At 48.4% G+C, this 21603-nt stretch overlaps 1 protein-coding gene across 2 annotated transcripts in view; it reads right to left on the bottom strand.

The window, feature by feature from the left end:
- RhoGAP68F (Rho GTPase activating protein at 68F) overlaps positions 1-19282 on the bottom strand; it is a 229681-nt gene extending 210399 nt beyond the window's left edge. For both annotated transcript variants that reach the window (XM_050168775.3, XM_050168776.3), the window contains exon 1: positions 19005-19282. In XM_050168775.3, coding sequence (XP_050024732.1) covers positions 19005-19056 — 52 coding nt within the window. In that variant the 5' untranslated portion in view covers positions 19057-19282. The remainder of the gene's footprint in view (positions 1-19004) is intronic.
- Between the last annotated feature and the right edge of the window lie 2321 nt (positions 19283-21603).

Raw genomic sequence — 21603 nt, 5'->3', positions numbered from 1 at the left:
ACTAACAATCGATTACCACTCTTAAATATTGGGACAACTGCACTGCGCCAGTCTTGGGGTAACAAGCAACACTTCAAAGATTTTTGAAATATAATAAGATAACCACGCTGCCTATCATCATAAAAATACAGTTGGTATGCCATCAGGCCGGGCAGATTTTTTTGTGTCTAACAACAATAACTGGTTAAGCATTCCTTCTTGGCTAATGCAGAGCTCTTCCATTAAGCATGGAAACGAAGAAGGCAACTGATATTCTTCAGCGTCATCTTGACTTTTCACGAACACTGACAGGAAATAACGATTGAACTTGTCACAAATTTCACTCTCTTCTATAATTTCCGTTCCTTGTGATATCTGTTCAATACTTTCACCATTATCTTTGAAAAATGCAAAAATTTTCTTGGGGACACTTTTAGAAAGTTAGCAAGCATTTTGTCAAAAGAATTGCTTACGCTGCCTCAGTTCTGTATTTAGGTTCCTTTTAGCAGCTGAGACTTCTGCTATCGTAGCTTTCCCTTTGCGCAGTCTTTTTATGTTGCGTATCATAGGAATTATATTTCTATTTATCCACGGATTGCGTTGTTTTGTTCTTTTTGCCCGTGTGGGTATAAAATGATCTGCACAGTGCTGTACTGTTTGCTTAAGATACCTCCACAGCTCTTCAACAGATTCCGTTTCTGATGCACTTTGAAAATCATCAAGTGACATTTATAAATAATGAACAAAGGTTTCTCATCTGCATGGCAATAATCTTTAACATAGGTATACGTATATGATTTCGTTCTGACACAACTGCTGTAGATCACATTCACAGAGATCAGTTTGTGATCAGATATACCACATTCTACTTACGTATCACATTCATACACTTTACTAGAGATAAAAACCAAGTCCAACAATGACTGCAACGTAAGAGTAACTCTTGTATGATCTTTCACAATTTGTATCAGGTTATGCGAAAGCATGACTTGAAGAAACATGTTGGCACTTGCAGCCTCTACATGCCTGCTGGAAAAATTTTCACAGTTGATATCAGGTAAGTTGAAGTTGCCGGCCATTATTAGTCTTGTATTTTCATTTACATGGGAAAACAAAAGCATGTTCCAGTCTTCCAAAAATTCAGGTGGCGTATAAGGCGGTCTGTACATGGCTCCAATAAGGTACATTGTATTACCATCATTTTACCATAATGTAAAAATACTGAAAGGTATCTATAGCGGCTCCACAGCCACCGTAGTCCTCCATAAAGAAAGCAACAAAATCCCAATAAAGAAAGGCATCAGGCAGGGAGATGCGATCTCTCCAATGCTATTCCCAGCGTTTACAGGAGGTTTACAGGAGGCCCTAGAGTTGTAAAATTCGGGTGTTTCAAAGTTAAATCTAACATTCTATCAGCGGGACCCAAGCTTAAAGATACGTCCTACGCAATTCGTGATGATTGTTCAACACGCGTGTCAACAGCCCGAAAAATGCTTTTCACTCACGCTCAAGAAAGGGGCACTGACTTTAATATCCAATTCGACAAGCTCACCATGAATGGCAGACAATTCATATACAATTCCAAAACAAATTCTGTCGACGAATTGCAATTATGGCAATCGCCACCCGCTTGCGGGTCGCCACCACACCCCCCGCCGCAGTCACCCTGCGTGAGATACTTCGCACCGACTTATTATATTTTGCCGGTTCTTCTAGCCAATATTCGTAGCTATCTGCCGAAGAAAGACGCTGTTGAAGCCTTCCTAAATGATAGCAGTACAGACATAGCAATATTTACTGAGTCTTGGCTAACTTCTGATATCTCAAATGATCAGTTGCTACACGATGTGCGATCTTTCACAGTGTACAGGCGCAACAGAGTGGGGCGGAGGGGTGGCGGTGTGCTTGTTTTCATGAGGTCAAGTGTGCCTTATTTCTGTGTCTTACCAATCAGTAATCATGAGATTGTTGCTCTGAAATTAACACTGCCTTACAGTACAATAATTTTAATTGCATGCTATCATGCCTCAGGCCCTGACATTTCATTTGTTAACAAACTGTATTCAATGCTACTAGATCTTCAGGCCCGCTATCCCCGCGCGAGGTGCTTACTTTGTGGCGATTTCAACTTCCCTGACATTAACTGGCTTGACTTATCGGTGCACAGTGGCCAATCGAAGGAGTTTATTAAGTTAGTTCTTACTTTCAATCTTACACAAATAGTTGACATGCCAACCTGCCAAAACAATACTCTTGACCTTGTTCTTGTTTCGAACCCTGAATCCATTCAGTCATTATCATGCATTTCCGGTTTCAGCTATCATTGCTCCTTCTTGTTCAAACTGTCCGTACCCATCCCTACTCGTCAACTATCTGTCAAATATATTCGAGACTATAAGAAGGCTGACATTCCGAATATTATTGAGCTGGACAATTTTTTTTCATTACTTCCACATGTCCTCCACTTCCAGAAGAGTAAATGAAAATTGGCTGCTTTTCAAACAAAAATTGTTATCACTCGTTGACCAATATATAGCCCTTGTTTGCATTCGAGGCGAGGCCAGCAGACCCTGGTTTTCTAATGCCCTCAGAAAACTCTCAAATAAAAAGAAGCGACTCTTCCGGGCAGCAAAACATTCGGATAGCGCTTTGCGTTGGGAAAGGTATTTCTCTTGTCTTCGCGATTACACAAAACTTTTGCAATGCTCAAAAAGAAAATTTTATAATCTGGATTTACAGGACATTATTTGCTCCAATGCAAAAAAATTCTGGAATCTTTTAACTCCAGCCATTAAGTCAACACATAATATCTCATTGGTTAGCAATAACGGTTCTGAAGTTCCACCAGACAAACGCCGTGATGTAATGAATTCTTACTTTTCCTCAGTTTTTACTAATGAACCAACCTTAGATATCCTTTCCCTATCTAAGTTTCTGTTTTCACAGATGCTGCCTGTTATCATCACTACACATGGTATCATAAAACTTATTGAAAGGCTTAAAGTTTCAAGCGCCCCTGGATTGGATAATATATCGTCTAAGATACTGAAATGCACCAAGTACATATCAAGCCAGTTTCTGCAAATAATATTCGTGCAATCGCCTGCTACCGGCTCAATTCCAGATGACTGGAAGCTGAGCAAGGTAGTACCGGTTTTTAAAGCAGGTAACCGTTCTGATCCTTCTAACTACCGACCGATTTCACTAACATGCATTGCTTGCAAACTACTGGAGCATATAATATATTCACAAGTTGCATCTCACCTTGATTCCAACAGCTTATTTTTTCCCAACCAGCACGGCTTCAGACCCGGTTACTCATGCGAAACCCAACTTTTCCATTTCACAACCGATCTTCACCTAAATTAAGATTTTTCATTTCAGATGGACGTCATACATCTCGATTTCTCGAAAGCTTTCGATCGTGTACCCCATCAGCGCCTTTTAGCCAAACTTTCATTCACTGTTATCGATAATGATCATTCGCCCACAACTGAAGTTCTTTCTGGTGTCCCGCAGGGCTCGGTGCTCGGCCTACTTTTGTTTTTAATCTTCATAAACGATCTTCCTTCCAGCATTTCATCGTGCATTCGTCTTTTCGCAGATGACTGCGTCTTGTACCGCCACATAACCACATCCAATGATCAGTTATTGCTTCAAAATGACAGACAGAATTGAAGACTGGTGTTCGACATGGCTAATGAAGCTGAAAGTATCAAAGTGCAAATACATGCAGGTAACACGCAAGCGCACTAACCTCAGCTACGCATATTCGTTGTACTCAACCACCCTTTCCCAAGTTGAATCTTACCGTTATCTTGGAATTCACATCACCAGCAAACTCACCTGGTCCGAGCACATCACGAAGATTGCAGCTGATGCATTGAAATCACTTGGGTTCATCAGACGGCACCTCAGCTTCTCCTCTCCCTCTATTCGCAGTCTAGCTTGCAAAACTTTTGTGCGAGCCAAACTAGAATTTGGCTCCCGAATTTGGAATCTACATCAGGCTTACCTAGTCGATAGCCTAGAAGCCAATCAAAACCGTGCAGCCTGATATATTTCATCTGACTACGACACCCACCCCAGTGTTACTAACATAAAATTATCGCTTGACATCAAGCCTCTGACGCACAGACGAAAAATCGCCCGTTTGTCATTATTTCATAAGCTATACTTCTGTTTTCCTTCGCTTCGGTATTCTCTTCTGCTTCCACCTCTCGGAACATCACGCCGTCTTTTCAACTCCATGAGCATTCTACGTCTGTACGGCTCCTCTAACGCATTTAACAAGTCATTCCTGCCTCTTATAATTGAAGAATGGAATTCATTACCAGACCACATTGTAATAGAACGCGATCCATATAAGTTCCGGCAGTTGCTGACACCCTATTTCAAAACATGATGTGAAAATTCTTGCCTGCTTCTGTTTGCCTCTGTTTACTTTACTGTTGCTATTTTTATACGGACGGAAAAAAACTTTAATGCAAAAAGGACCTGCGAGGTTGCCAGCCCGGGCTCAGGCCACCCGGGCATTGTGTGCGGTGAGGCATAGCCTTTCCACCGCTGCCCGGGCCCGCTGGATAGCCCATAATTGGTCGTCTAGTTCTGAGCTAGTCAGAGCGCTTAGCCATCGCTCCTCGAGAAGGTCCGGTTCTATGTTGTCCTCTACGTATACTGAACTGATCTGTGTGCACTTCCACAAGATGTGTGCCATGTCTGCGTGTTCGTGTTTGCAGAGCTTGCAGCTAGCGTCTGGATATTGTGTTGAATTTATTCTGTTTAAGTGTACTGGGTTTCGGAACGTTCTGGTTTGCAATCTTCTCCAATCTGTTTCTTGAGACCTGTCGAGTTGTTTGTGGGGTTGTGGGTATGCTTCTCTTTGTTTCGTGTAGTGTGTCAGTATGTCGTGGTACGTGACCAGTCTGTCCCTGTTGTCTTTTATCGCTTCTTCGTCGTCGTCGCCTCCTCCGTCTTCTCCATCGCCTCCGCCGCAGTCCTTCCCCCTTCCCCGGGGGTTGCGGGGTGTTAATTTAAAGGGTTTTCGTACTTTTTCTTTTGTATATATCCTGCTGATCACTGATTGCAAAAATGTTTGACAGTGACCTACGTTGTTGACTTCAATGTTCCGCCCCCCCCCCCCTTATGTAATGCCTCTTCCAGGGGTCTTTAAGGACCAATAAATGATGGCGATGTAAATGAGGTATTCAGAGACCTGGATTGGGAAGAATTGGAGAATACATTAGTAACCTGCGATTTGCTGATGATATTGCCTTGCTTAGAAACTCGGGGGACCAATTGCAATGCATGCTCATTGACCTGGACAGGCAAAGCAGAAGGGTGGGTCTAAAAATTAATCTGCAGAAAACTAAAGTAATGTTTAACAGTCTCGGAAGAGAGCAGCAGTTTACAATACGTAGCGAGGCACTGGAAGTGGTAAGGGAATACTACATGTACTTAGGACAGGTAGGGACCGCAGATCCGGATCATGAGACTGAAATAATCAGAAGAATAAGAATGGGCTGGGGTGCGTTTGGCAGGCATTCTCAGATCATGAACAGCAGGCTGCCATTATCCCTCAAGAGAAAAGTGTATAACAGCTGTGTTTTACCAGTACTCACATACGGGGCAGAAACCTGGAGGCTTACGAAAAGGGTTCTACTTAAATTGAGGACAACGCAACGAGCTATGGAAGGAATGATGGGTGTAACGTTAAGGATAAGAAAAGAGCAGATTGGGTGAGGGAACAAACGCGAGTTAATGACATCTTAGTTGAAATCAAGAAAAAGAAATGTGTATGGGCAGGACATGTAATGAGGAGGGAAGATAACCGATGGTCACTAAGGGTTACGGACTGGATTCCAAGGGAAGGAAAGCGTAGTAGAGGGAGGCAGAAAGTTAGGTGGGCGGATGAGATTAAGAAGTTTGCAGGGACAACATGGCCACAATTAGTACATGACCGGGGTAGTTGGAGAAGTATGGCAGAGGCCTTTGCCCTGCAGTGGGCATAACCAGGCTGATGATGATGATGATGACCTCGCTTCCCAACCACTCTGGCCGCCGCATCACCTGATGATGATCCGCTAAACAAGCTGAATACGCTCAGCCACCCTTCGATTTGTTAAGGTGGCGTGTATGTGCTGTAACCTCGCACACATTGATAACGCGTATAAGGCTAAGCTCGTGCCATTTAAAAAGTGTATACGGTCTTCAATAGGCTGTTCCATTTAAGCATGGCACTGCATGGCGCACTATCTGTTCGGTGCCCACACGACGTTAGGAACTGGATGGTTGTACTATATCAACACTATATATCCCTGCAATTGAAATTACTAGCCGAGTAAGTTGGTAGTTGATCAGAACCACAACTAAGCAGCAGATGGAATGCAAACAATGATACCCTTTCAACTGTCCTCGCAGGTATAGAATGAATAGCGCCTGTGTTGTGCGACTACTTCTTTGTCCCGTTTTCTCATTTCTTTTCTGCGTCGGGGCTGCCTATGGTCATAATAAAGTATAAGCCTTGTCAATATATGCCACTTGGCAACTGCAACAAAGGCGCCTCGAGAAGCTGTGCCCTCACAATCGTGCGCCCGGCTATTCATGATTATTTTTGCGATATGGAAGTGAATTTCTGCGGCTATTGTCACCGTGAGCCAGGGGCGTAGCCAGGGGGCTTCAGCCCCCTTTCCGAAATTTTTTCGTACTGTCATGCACCGCCGACCAAAACAACCCCCCGCGCCGGAAATCATTCTCGATTTTGTCTAGAACATCTTTTTCATGCTCAAAACGACATTTCAGCGCGAACATTGCAAACTTGAGCTGGATTTCGGGGCAACGTCCATGCACCAGGAGTCAGATAACGCAAGGAGCTCCATACAAGCACAAAGTTTCAAGGACGTTTTGATTGTGAGCGGGCTCGTCGCGGCATCTCATGAAGGCGCGTAATCTATGGGGCGCATGGATTCCAATTCCGAAACTCTATGGACATAAAGTTCTCATAAACTTTTGATGGGAAAGATGTACTGACATTTCCAAGGTCGTGCTTTAGATTTTCAATTCCGGAACTTTGTGGGTATAATGTTGTCATAAACATTTGACGCCAAAGGTGCATTAACATTTCTAAAGTCGTACATCGGACCATACAATGAGACGAGCCAAATCTGTAACAAACATGTGCTGCCCCCTCGGGCATAATCTTCATTGACCCACCAGGCTCGGTGGCCTGCCAGGCTCGGTAGGCAACATTGGTCCCCGCACCTATAAACACCGACGCGCACAGCTGCTCGGTGGTCAGTCATTGTTCATCACCACCATGCTGCGGAGCATTTATCTATCGGAGAGTGCCTCGAGCGCTCCTTCGTTAATGAATCCGGATGGATCGAGACACTGGCGATGAGTACCCACGGATCGTGCTACGCCGCCACGAGCGGCGAAACACTGCCCCCCGTTACTGCCACCATGCCGCTGTGTGGAGATGGGTCCGTCTGGCCAGTTTACAAGGAGCAAGTCCACGTGTTCTTCCGGGCAAACGACGCACCCAAGGCCAAACAGCGGGACATTTTCCTGGCCAGCTGCGAGACCCTCGTCTTCAGTCTCCTGCTCGACCTTCTCAAGCCAGCCACGCCGCATGTTAAGACGCTGGGTCAGCTGCTTGCCAAACTGCGCTCGCATTTCAACCTAGCACCATCCACACTAATGGAGCGTTTCCGCTTCAACAACTGGAGCCGCCAGGAAGGAGAGACCCTCAGGCAGTTCGTTGCTGCGCTACAAGGGTTAGTGAGTGCCTGCGTTTTCGGGGACCAACTGGACTCGCTGCTCCGGGACGGTTTCGTCTGCGGACACGACTCCCGGAGCTTCCCGACCCCTCGCTGGATGACGCCGTGAAGACAGTGCTGGCAATGGAAGTTACCTACAAGGACGCAGGCGAGATTGCCCGTGCGACTGGCTCACCATCGGCAGAAGTGGCGGTCAACAAGTTGGCGACAAAGGGCAGTACCTGCAGTCGCTGTGGTGGTGCCAACTCCCCTTCACTGTGCCAGTTCTCTCAAGCACAAGGCTTCACATGGGGGAAAGCTGGGCACCTGGCACGGCTATGCCGAAGGGGGAGGACGAACAATGGACAGCAGCAGCAGCTTGGTTCAAGCCCAGGTACCACACAAGCCTGCGGCCAAGGTTGCCGTCGCAAGGGTATGCGGCGGTAGCATGCGGCAGCAGACTCAAGTTCTTCCGCGGCCAGGCTCCACATCGTGGCCGAGGACCCACCGATTTTCGACATGTGGCACAACAGGCTTTGTTCCGTCGTCTGTGCCGCCGTACATGCTGACCGTCGAAGTCTGCGGGCACCCCATTTCCATGGAGCTCGACACAGGGGCCTGCTTGTCTGCAATGGCCGGGAAGCTCTTCAAGCGTACTTTCCCCAGCGTGTCTGTCGAGGCATCGGGCGTGATGCTGCGCAGCTCCTCCGGGCATCTCTCCCAGGTCCAGGGTCAGGCACAGGTCAACGTTCACTTTGCCGACAGGGAAGCAACCCTACCCCTTTACTTAACCAAGGGGTCGTCGCCGACACTGCTGGGCCGAAACTGGATTCATGCACTGGGCGTTCGTCTGCCAGAGTACCAGGAAGCCAGCTTGCATGTTGCGAAAGATGTCCCCAGCCTCCTGACCAAGTTCAAGTCTCTGTTCCAGCCAGGGGTGGACACATTCGCCAGCATGACAGCTGGCATCTATGTACCTGAGGGAGCCCAGCCACGTTTTTTCAAGCCTCGCCCACTGCCGTTCGCCCTGGAGGACGGGGTCATCCCAGAGCTGCAACGGTTACAGCGAGAGGGCATCCTCATGCCCGTCAAGACGTCTGAATGGGCCGCTCTCATCGTACCAGAGTGGCAGAGTACCAGACCCATCGTACCCTTTGGCGTGGCCTCAGCCCCAGCCAGGCCATACCCATGATTTCTTTTTTTTTTTTTGGGGGGGGGGGGGGGGGCCCACCCCAAGGTAACTTCTATGCAAATGAGGGGGTGGGGTATTTTACTAGTACAAATGTGAATAATGTCTACCATTTGCCATGAAAATGCGTAAACCCACAAAAGAGAAACGAAATAAGGTGTATTTTACAGATACACCTGTGCGATACACCTCTCCTTTACTTGGCAAACAAGGAACTACGTCAAATGGACTTGCGCAGGAAAGAAGCGCAGGAACACTGCCAAGAAGAAGTAAAGAAGCCAAAGTGTAAAATAAAGTTGACTTTAGTAGAATACAACTTAAAGAAAACAGCAGTTGCCAATCAAGGCACACAAACCGCGCACAGAGTTGTGTTACTTTGCCAGTCAATCACAGAATCAAACAAAATCGTCGTCATGCGGCCTTTTCAAAATGGCGTCGTACTTGATACCTCCGGAGCGTCTGCTATTCTTGAAAAGTTTTTTCATTGGCGGAAGCAATGAGGTGTGCAACAGACATGGACAAATTGAATGGAGTCAGAGCATTTCATCTTAAAAGTCTGTGGTGCCGTTCATTTCACTGCTGAACCCGTTTTACTCGTGAAACTTCACTGCCAACTGAAATGAAACTTGACAATAAATAGTTGCAGCAAAGCAAGCATGTTATTTCATTTCAATAAAAGAATTAGTCTTTGGCCATTCCACTATAATAGGCAAGGCAGAAGGTATAAAATTACACGCTAATAATTTTATTTTTGTGGTTACCGCCTTATTTGGGAAATAGGAAATGTTTGAAGTACGAATTATTTGCATCCTCGCGGAGGAACAGTGGCTGGCGGTTATGAGCGCGTGGGCGGGGCTTGACTGCAGACTTAATTTGTATCCAACTATAGTAGCGTTTTTGAATTAGCTCTGGAAGAATTAGAGAACTATATATTTGGGGAACAATCACAGTTCTTTTGAATCCCTCTAGTATGCTCTACGAAGTGAAGTGCCACAACCGACTCGTATTGTTATTTGAGAAGTTACGTAACGATGCGTGGCTGCCAGACCCGTATAACCGCATAGGGCACAGGACGCTGCGATTCTAGGTGTACTACGCCCACCACGGAAGGTTAGAAAAACACCTATGTAAGCACAGCAGAGAAGTGGCTACGTTAGGTGGCTCGAATGATAACTGTAGAAGCGTCATACAGAATACATGGAACTGTTCTCCACTTCCTTTCTCGGTTCTACTTCTTTTTTAAATAAGAAGATGTTGTTCCATAAATATTTTCATAAACAACAGTTAAATTTGATAATTTTCGCTTTCCCTTCCTGTTTTGGCTGTTGCCTTGGCTGTCTCCCTTAGTAGATCGCCTCATTTCTCAACTACTTGCGACTCTTGTTTCCAGTTGGCAATTTTGTACGAAAAGAGCTCTACAAGTAGCGAAAATCCAGACGAGTTAACGGGGGACAGTCATATTTCCCATGAGTTTAAGGGTTATTGTAGGGTTTGATGATGGATGCCATTTCGTATTATTTCATTTTCCACCTTATGCTCTAACCCATATCACGGGTATATGGTTCAGAGAACCTGTCAGCGTCGCGACGAGCCGCTATTAGAGGAAATAATGAAGCAAAAAAAAAAGTTAAACACAATTGGCATTTTCTCTGGCCGCAACTCGTTCCACGTGCATACAGACCAGCTGACCACGAACCAAATCCCTTTCCTGGTCCCCGGATAAGTCTAAACAAAGAAGGTTGAACTAACGAAGCAACAGCGATGTGGGTGACCGTCGAAAAGATGGTGACAACTGAATACATCTCGAGTTAATCGCGTGGGCACCGAATCGATAAGGAAACTGGCCTTCACACTCCGGGAGATGACGATAACTACCACTATCTAAAAGGAGTGAAAAAGGCAGCAAAATGTTGACCGCCGAAAAGCTGTCAAGTTTCAATATTGATTTGGTGGCGCTTTAGGAAGGCGTGGGAGAAGTGGTGGCGTGGGTGGGGAGGTGGGGGGGTCATGCATCATAATTTCAGGGGGGCCGGGGACCAGGCCCCCCCGGGCGCCCCCTTGGGTACGTGCCTGGCCCTAGCCACATCACAGAGGGAGATGGATAACCTCTTCAGGGGCATGAGGCACGTGGCGGTGTACTTGGATGACATCCTAGTTACTGGCAGCAACGACGGGGACCACCTGCTGAACCTGCACAACGTCCTGGCACGGCTACAGGACACCGGCTTTAAGCTGAAGCTGGGAAAGCGCATTTTCCTGGCCTCCAGTGTTGAGTACTTGGGACATGTCATTTCCTAGGCTGGCCTAGCCCCGGCTCCCCGCAAAGTTGATACCGTGCTCAAGGCACCTAAGCCCAAGAACAAAAAGGAGCTTCAGAGCTACCTCGGCCTCATCAATTTCTACAGGAGTTTTCTGCCGAACCTGTCGGAGCATCTACAGTCGCTCCATCTTGTGCTTTGAGATGGTCAGCAATGCGTCTGGAAGAATAAGCAGCACCGGGCCTTCCAGCGCAGCAAGGAGCTAATCACCAAGGCTCCAGTGCTAGTACACTTCGATCCTGGCAAGCCTGTCACCCTGATCGTAGATGCGTCGCCACAGGGTGTGAGAGCCGTCCAGGAACGGCCAGGAACAGCCCGCAACGCCCTCTGTCGTGTGCTTTTCATTGGCTTCATGCTGCAAAGCAACGTTACAGCCAGCTGGACAAGGAAGGTTTGGCCCTCATGTTCGGTGTCGAACGCTTCCACCAGTATCTGTGGGGCTGGAAGGTCGAGGCGGTCACGGACCACAAGCTGCTGTTAGGGCTGCTGGGGCCTGACAAGGCAGTTCCTGTACAGGCATCTTGAGTGGTATGCTGGGCCTTGAGGCTGGCAGCTTCCAGTTACCAGCTGGTTTATCGTCCAGGAAAGGCCCTGGGACCTGCTGATGCCCTGAGCCGCCTGCCCCTGCCTGAGAAGCCTGTTGCTGTTCCAGAACCTGCTGAAGTGTTCATGCTGAAGCATGCGTACCCGCAGGTGCTCTCCAGATCTGCAGTATCGCATGTGACCAGCCGGGACCCAGTCCTGTCTCAGGTAGTCAAGACGATGTCCCGTGGGGAGGAATTGATCCAGCAGGCCTACAGCCAAAAGGCTGTCGAGCTGAGCTTGCAGCAGGGCTGCCTACTGTGGGGTTCCAGGGTGGTGATCCCACAAAGACTCCGGTCCAGGGTCCTGCAGCTGCTGCACGCAGGTCATCCTGGAGTGGAAAAAACCAAGATGGTGGCCTGGTCCCGTGTTTGGTGGCCTGGCCTGAACCAGGACATCGCTCACATGGTGCAGAGCTGCCAAATCTGCCAGGATCATCAGCGGGCCTCGCGTCATGTGAAAATCCCCCCCTGGCCATTCCCTCAGAGACCCTGGTCCCGCCTGCATGTGGATTTTGGGGGGTCCTTTAAGGGCCATTACTTCCTGGTGGTGGTGGATGCCTTTGCGAAGTGGGTGGAAGTTCTACCTGTCACCACTCAATCAGCAGGCACGACCACTGCAGCGCTACAACAGGTCTTTGCCGCCCAGGGGTTGCCAGACGTTATGTCCGACAATGGTCCTGCTTTTGCCAGCGCAGAGTACCTGGCCTGGCTGACGAAGAACGGAATCCGCCGGATGGTGGTTCCACCATACCACCCTGCTTCAAATGGTGCAGCCAAGCGGGTGGTTCGAACCGTCAAGGACAAGCTCAAGAAGAGCCAGACGGGATTTCCGGACGCTGATTGCCCGCATACTGCTTCAGTACCGGACCACGCCCCACAATGTCGGATGGTCAAGACACCCTTGGACGTCTTGCACCCGGACCTCCGATTCACAGTGCTCCTGAAGCAGCTGAAGCAGAAGCTGGCTGCTGACTGAGGGTTCCATCCCGGGCCTTTGCCGGAGTCGGCAGCTCCAATTTTCACCAGGAACTTCCGTTCTGGCCCACCCTGGTCCACCAGACACGTGGCGTCTCCTGCCAGCGCCTCATTGCTGCTCGTCCGCATGCCAGATGGGACCTGGCACAGACACGCCGACCATGTTAGGCCTCGTCTCGGGACCTGCCACTTCAGAGTTCCAGCCCGCAGGAGGACTAGTGGCAACACCAGTCACTTCCAGCGGAGCACCGCCCACCTCGGAGACAGCAAGCGTTGCCAGTGGTGTGGCGCCCATTGGGCCGGTGTCGAGCCCAGCACCACTCACAAGCCCGACCACTGCGCACCCTCCGGATGGAGTGAGGCTGGCTCAGGCAGCACCCGGCATTGTCACACCCAGCCTGTCAACACCAGTTCCCAGGTGGAGTACTCGACGGCGGAAGCCACCGGACCTTTACTCGCCTGGGTAGGAGGCACCGTCGACGTGGCTAGGACGGAGGCAGAGCCTTATGCTCTGAACATGGAGGCTTGTTTCTTTTATTTAACAAACAAACTGGGGGTAAGGGGGTGTAACAAGCATGTGACGCCCCCTCGGGCATAATCTTGGTTGGCCCGCCACGCTCAGTAGGCAACATTGGTCACCACACCAATAAACACCGACACGTACGGCTGCTCGGCGGTCATTTATCGTTCATCACCACCGCACTGCGGAGCATCTAACGGCGGGTACTCGAGCCCTCCTTCATTCACGAACCCGGACGGAATTGTTTCGTGCCGCCATGCACCGTTGACCAAAACAACCCTAGTGACAGAAATCATTCTGGATTTTGTCTAGAATGTCTTTTTCATGCTTGCAAAGACATTTCAGTGCGAACATTGCAAACTCGGGCTGGATTTCATGGCAATGCCCATGCACCGGGAGTCGCATAACGCAAGGATCTCCATACGAGCACAAAGTTTCAAGGGCATTTTGATGGCGAGCGGGCTTGTCGCGGCATCTTGCGGAGGCGCGTACTCTACGGAGCGCATGGATTCTAATTCCGAAACTTTATGGGCATAACGTTCTCATAAACTTTTGATGGGAAAGATGCATTGACATTTCTAAGGTCGTGCTTTAGATTTTGAATTCCGGAACTTTGTGGGTATAATGTAGTAATAAACATTTGACACCAAAGGTGCGTAAACATTTCTAGTCGTACATCGGACCATACAATGAGACAAGCCAAATCAACACACTATCTGACAAGTTGACAAAGCACGCAGCAAGGTGCGATGAGACGAAGCGTTGTGGTGGTTCAGTTGTGCCCTCATGTCGCAGAAAAGAATATCAACATTTTTCTTTTTTTCACGTAGGGGGTGGCCGATGATGGTGGCTCACTCTTGTGTGCGCAAGGGAGAAAAGCGGGAAGGAAGCGCGCCGCCTTCGCGCAATACGTCAGGGGGAGTGGGGCCTTAGGATTCTGTGATCTGTGATTGCCCAACATATTTATTTGCCTTGTTTGACGTATTATATACAGTAACTTTTTCTTAGATATGTAGATTTATTGGAGACTTATACATATATTTACATATCTTGTTGCGAGGTTTTGCGTATGCGTGCAGTGAACTTTCTCTCCAGTGACACTTTTTTGCCCTTTATCAAGCTGTGTCTTCACATTTGTACATTCCATTGTACCTTCACATTTACAATGTACAAGGGTGAGTCAAATGAAAGTGAGCCAACCCACCCCGCGCAACAATGGTTTGGTTCATTATCTGTGAGGAATGCGCGTAGCACACAGGCATCTCTCATTTACAAAAGTGACATGCAGGTGTGAGGATAAATGTTCTTGAATGCTCTCATAGACTTGGTTGAACATTGTTGCGTGACTTAACGGACGCTCGAAAAGTTGAACAGCGTGGTGGCGTGAGGTTTTTTTACAGCTGAAAGTGTTTCCCAAAAATAAATTAGTCGCCGTATGGCTGCCATGCATGTTGAACATAGCATTTCATTTGCCACTGTAAATCGCTGGAGCGAACGGTTCAAAGAAGGACGTGATATTTGGAAAGACAGTCCAAGACCGGGCCGAAGCTACCATGCAATCACGCCTAACGCACATGCAAAGGTTGATGAGCTGATTGGACAAGAACAGAGGATAAGCATAGATGAACCAGCAGAGCGGGTGAACATCAGTCATGGTTCGGTTCACACCATAATTCATGAACATCTTCATTATCGGCTCATGTGTACGCAATCGATGCCCAAGATTTTGAGCCACCGGAAGAAAATGGAGAAGTTTGGCACTGCCTTGACTCATCTGATCCGCTATCACAATGAGGGTGACGACTTGGCTGCAATTGTCAGTGGGGACGAATCATGGGGCCAATATTAGGAGCCCGAAACACGACGGCAATGCATACAGTGGAAACATTCGATTTCACCCCCCCCCCCCCCCTCCAAAGAAAGAAAAGGCCATCATTTCTGGTGGAAAGGTGACTTTTTTTTTTTTGATCGTGAGGGGTCCATTAGTGATTGAATATGCTAAACCTGGAGAGACTGTCAATCGTTTCCGGCATTGTGAAACAGTAGATCGGCTGCGTGTCGCAATCAAGAACAAACAACGTGGAAAATAGACGAATGGGGTCATCTTGTTCCACAACAATGCCCGTCTCCACGTTGTTTATGTGGTTAAGGCAAAGTTCAAGTGGGAAACACTGAAACATCCGCCATATAGCACAGACCGGTCGCCTTGCGACTTTCACAATTTGGGGCAATTGAAAAAAAAGCAGCTCAAGAGAACCAGATTCCTGTCGGATGATGACGGGAAGGAGTCAGTTCCAGACTTTCTGAAGTAGCAACCCAAGGAGCTTTACGAGACAGGAATCACGCAACTCGTTAGTCAGTGGGACAAATGTCTCAATGCTCATGGAGACTACTCTTAAATAAAGTGCCCCGGTTGTCATATATTCGCATCGGCTCACTTTCATCTTATTCGCCCTCGTATATCTTGCAGAACTCCTGCTTTCTATATGTACTCTCTGTTGCAACTATAATTTCGGTGCAATTACTCACTATACATGACCGTTGACAGCTCTACCTGTGCAATATATTGGAACAAAGGACAGCGTCATTGAGATTTTACCCTGGCCATTGCATATGTACAAAAATGTAAACAAGGTTCTCGACTGACAATGTTTCATTAAAGTATTTGCCCTCGACTTCTTCATATCAAGGTCTTTACATTTTTCATATCAGCGGCATGCACTGCTTTTACTGGTTTCAAATCGATATAGTTATAAAGTATGTGTGATATTTTCTTTATTTATTAAATAGACACAAAACATGGAAACATCTTCATCAGTTATTTCGGGCACAATTTTTGGGATATAAGAGTATATTCTTTTATGAGAAAATCCATATTTTACTTGTTTTGACAATGTGCAGCGTTCAAAAATTCGTTTGCAGCATCTTTGGCAATTGCAATGCAGGTATTATTCACGTATTTGATCCCTCGACAAATTCTATAAGGAGGAGGCCAAGCTACAATGTGAGCCCCCCAACGGAATGAAATTTCTGGCTACGCCACTGGTTACAGCCACCAGGGCATCCAACCCTAAGTGCCACTTAAGCGTGCCGTCCGACAACTTCGGTCCCATCTGTCAGTGCCAAACTTTTGGCCTTACGGGACACAACAAACTTGGTGACAGCTACTTCAGCGCCGCCGACATCGACTATATTAATATGCACAGGCATATTGAAAGAAGATTCGGAAGGTATACAGACGAAGTACACCAAATGACTGCAGAGACGATACAGTGGATTCCCCGAGACACTATTTCTGCCGACGTACAAGCTGACGCTGCCCACAGTGAACTGCCATCAACTTTGGGGGCACTTTTTTCCAAGTAATCCCCAGAGTGATGCCCTCCACAGCAAGGAGATTCTTCGCTGCACCATTTAACTTGTGGAGGAGGTGCTGTTGCGGAGACTTGATGTGGGGACGCCACTTACCCTATCCTCGCCACGCCTAAATGGGTCAATTGCGGATACCTTCCCATATTGCTCAGCTCGAGCGTTCGCAGCTACAATCAAACGCCTGCTGCTGACATGCACTGGCCTAAACCAGATCCGGCGGCGCTACCAGTGGGCCTTCGTCCCGCGAGACTGTGGGACCAACCATCGAGCACTATTTATGCACCTCGCCGAAACCGGCCTACATCTATATATTTAACTGTTTATGCCATTGGGCAAACTTTTCGAGAAAGAAAGAAACACTCTGCGCCCCCATTTGACTTTCTTCAACGTGGCTCGATATAAAGTCATTGCGACAGCTCCCTGAACGCAATGAAGCAGGCAGTCTTATAGCGGCTGCTTGTATAATTCCACATGTCATCGTTTTTAGAAGCCTGATTCATTGATACTTGCGTAGTCATTGAAAAGCAGCGAACTTTGCTACTGCAATACATATAGCCTGCGTGCGTTGTTCATTGCTGTGTACCGTTGTACTATGCACTGTAACCATGTTGCGTGGTTTTCTATGCATCGCCACAAAAAGCCTGCCACGGCCGCCTGGTTTTGGTCAAGCTGCAGTCGCGGCTTTTGGCCCGCCTGGTCAATAAAGCTCATTGATGTCCTTTTCCCGAGTCGTTGTGCAAGCACGTTTCGCCATGTCGAGCTCGACATTCCGCGGCACGCTATCGGCAGTCGTTCATTGCGAGGAACGCCGTTGTGTGATGGCTGCTGAGGTGTGTCTGCCGAATAAGCCCCCTGTTTTGCAACGCTGCAGGACAGAGCTGGCAAAGCGCGGGTACGCAGAGACTGAAGTTCGCGAGCCTCGGTCACTCAACATCGGGGCTCGTGTCGCTCGCACCGCTGCCGGAATCGCTGACACCAAAGGGCTTCCATGCGTCTGGTCATGACGCGACGGCCACTATAACTGTACTTCATCGAATAATTCAATTATTAAACTAATACTAAAATATGCACGCAAAAAGAAAGGAATGAAACAGCAACCAGCCATTACAGCGCGATCAACTAAGCACGTGTACGCAATAACCGCGCTGTTTCTCTTTAATGAAATCAACTGAAAGGCATCCCGCATCTTCTCCCGCCTTGCTCTCACTTCTAAACTCTAGTAATTATTGACTATTAATTAGCCGCGCACCTAAGCACTGCCTAAAAGTGCAACCCCGCAGCACTAAGTATGCGCTTGGTTTACGTGCTTGGGAGCTTATAAAGAAAAGGCGTCTGCAACGGACAGCGCAAGCCTCTCTGCAAGCATACTGCCAAGCACGCTACGGCGATCAACCAGCCTCTCACAGTTTCGCTTTACCAGCTTAGCTCGACGCCAGCTGGAAGAACCATCGCGTCTGTTTCGCCTGCTAGCATTCATTGCCTTCTCCACGTCCGTTTTTCCCGCGCGCTTTACGAAGGGGGCTCGCCGTAATGAAATAAAATAAAAATGACACGAAGCCGCGTCCAAGTATTCCGTGAAGGCCCGAATGCACATCCGTTCTCGCCCAAATCACGCAAGGACGAACGCTTTTTCCGACGGTTTCATCCCTGAGGAATGTGCGTCGCCTACGCGATAACGGAGGCGGTCGCGCGTGAGCTTGTTTGAACATAGCGGGAAAGCGGAGAGCACCGTCTCGCTGTTTCTTTCCAGGTCCAAACGACGCGACGGGGTCAGCGGGCACCCCCAATTATCTCGCGCCAAATCGGGCTGCAGTGACCTACTTGAAGATAACGGTGAGATTGTTTCAGACAACTGCTGCTTGTGTCATCGAGACTTCGTAGTCATCTGCGGGGGATTCCCGTATCCAGGATGACATACATATGCGCAGACATCGCGCAAGCAATCAACGGGATGCAAGTACGATCCGCAACTCGCAAACTCTCGGTAAAGATCGCTGTGGTTTCGGTACAGTGGTTTCGGCAAGCGTAGCCCGCAACACAATTTATTCGAGCGGAAAATCGTTTGCGAGAGTCGCACACAGTAGCTTGAACGCCATTTAGAAGTACATTGGGGTTGATCCGCCTGATGCGACCGTTTCACGCTCCCGAAGGAACGGAACGTTGAAAGCTGCTGCGGAATTCGCGAGGTGGATTCCGGCGCACCGGATCAGGCTCCCAACCAAGCGTTTAATCCGACGTTAAGCGGATGTTTCAATCGGCTTAGTCCTAGCGCCGAATTGGTGGGGCTATATGCAAAAGCGCGAAACCCACCTGACAGCCGCCGACGGTTTCGCCCGTTGAGGCGAGCCGGAGAGTCTTCCATGCTCGTCGCCGTTTTAAACGGCGCAGCATCCCAACACCCGACGCCTGGCTTTCATAGCTGCCGGTGTCGTCTGGAAACCGCAGTATCTACTCGAGTAACTTGTAGAGTCAGCGGGCACGCCAAGAACAGCAAACACACACACACACACACACCACCGCTCGCGAGTAAGCCCCTCGCTGCACGGCTGACGTTCGCGGCGGGGCAAACAGCGAACGGAGTCGGAAAAGCAACCGAAGACTGCAGAGACGACAGACTAGCCCAATCTACACACCGAGTTCACACGAATTCTCCCTACAGCGTGACATCTAGCCCCATTGACTTGGCTACAACTTAGTTCACATTTTGCACGCTGCTAAGGAACAAGGCATATGCAATTACAACCTAGCGCTGCTTGTAATCCTAACAGGAGCCTTCTGGGTTTTCTAGGTGTTCTTACAGCGCCGCCGCAAATTAATAAACTGCACGCAGGTTACTATGACCTCCTGGATTCAAAACATCGTTACTAATCTTGGAGGCAATACAATAGAGACGGGCAAAATGCGCATTCTCGGCCTGCGCAGTTGCGGTATATGGAATAGTAGCGGTTGGCGCACTATATTCAACTGTGCGCAAATCGGAAAACCAAATACAAAACAGCGCTGCACAATTTCCGCTTATTCGTCGGCCCGCCTTTCCTGCTTAATCACTTCCCTTCCGCTATGCCAACACTGTTGTGCCGTGTCTCTGAACAACGCCCTTTCTACGCAGCTTGCACGAATTTATCGATCATGGCTTTCTGATAACCACACAGCTGCGATGCGATCTTTGTAAATGGAACACGCGTCTTGCAGCACGCAGCGTGTTTCGTCTGCTACATTTGCCGCCTCCACGGCTGACATTTGCAGACACCGTTCACAGCAAACTCTAATGTATGAAAATGCTTTATCAATATAAAAGGTGCCCTCAAGCGGCGTTTACAGATAAGTAAATATTAGCAACGCTATTTCTCTTGTGTTGAAGGAGCAGTAAAATTTATTACGTATGGCAGTCGACGTCTTATCTCAGACAAGACAATGACATCCGCAGGACATCCTCGGGACATACAATTGAGTACGTTTGAACGTCCTCACATGAGCCTCAAAACATCGCTGCCTGGCCTTAGCACATCCTCAGGACGTCCTCAGAACATTCGAGGATCTTTTCAGTACGCGTTGAGGACATTTTAAATACCTGGGCATTCGCTGCGTCCAGTGAAAATCCGTGATTTTATTAACGAAAGTAAGTTGTTTTCCATACAAGTGAGAAAATCATACTTAAAACTACAGCATGCACTTACTGCTTGAGAGAGCACACTTTTGAGCCCTGTTGCAGAGGGCCACACGAAATAAAGTGATAGGCACATATAGTGTTAGAAACGGCCTGCAGAGGTGCCGACATGCAAAGTTTTCCGAGCCAGCTGCAGCAGCGGGGTTGGCGTTTTCTAGGAACCGACCGTCAGTCTCCAGCCGAACGGCGCCACTAGGTCTACTGTGGAGACTTGCTTTGAAAGGACGACAAGGCGTCTGTTGTAGCTTCGACGGGGCGGCCGGACGAAAGATTTACCGCATGAAGCCTAAACGGCCGGGCCGCGCAGCGGTGCAAGAAAGAGCCGGACCGCTACAGTCGGGGACCAGACCATAACCAGACAAATAATGCTCTTTTATTTCTGCGAGGGGAAACAGGAGGCAACTTACAGCGTTTGGCGCTAAGTGGCGCCCTGAGGTAAACGACCCAAAACCGAAACCAGAAGCCAACACGGGATACCACATCACCTCTCTCTTGAATACCACATCACCTCTCCCTTGAAAGGAAAATGCGCTACTCGCTCTCCTCGCAACAAAAGTAAGTTACTAGTTACAGAAGAACACATGTTAGCACTGTAACACACGTGTTTCGTGATGAGATCTTTACACAATAGAAAATGACATCTTTGGCTTCCCCATTTTAAGAAGAACGCACAACATGAAAACTGAAAATGAACACGATTGCACTCCAGTTCTGCATATTTTCAGTACCCGTCTTGGGAAGACGATGAGATGCAGCCCTGCACACACAGATCACACATGAAAAAAAATTCAGAGTACAAAAGTAGACAGTGGCAGTTGCGGCGGTCTGAACAGCGTCTAATTCTCCTGCAATCTGTTCCCAGGCTGATTTCTGCGTGCTTCCGTGGCTACCTTCACGTGCGGCCATATCAACTGCGCAGGGCCACCTAGTGGGGCTCGTCCCGACAGGCTTGGTCTGCGTAGACTGCTCCCTGGACAAACTATAAGAACCGCTGCAAGGCACCAGTCTTCATTTGGCAGTGGCAGTTGCAGCGGTCTGAACAGCGTCTAATTCTCCTGCAATCTGTTCCCAGGCTGATTTCTGCGAGCTTCCGTGGCTACCTTCACGTGCGGCCATATCAACTGCGCAGGGCCACCTAGTGGGGCTCGTCCCGACAGGCTGCGTCTGCGTAGACTGCTCCCTGGACAAACTATAAGAACCGCTGCAAGGCACCAGTCTTCATTTGGCAGTGGCAGTTGCGGC

This window comes from Dermacentor andersoni, chromosome 10 (assembly GCF_023375885.2).
Source record: "Dermacentor andersoni chromosome 10, qqDerAnde1_hic_scaffold, whole genome shotgun sequence".
Lineage (NCBI taxonomy): Eukaryota > Metazoa > Arthropoda > Arachnida > Ixodida > Ixodidae > Dermacentor > Dermacentor andersoni.
Note: the sequence above shows the minus strand (reverse complement) of the source record. Positions and strands in the feature narration are given on the sequence as shown.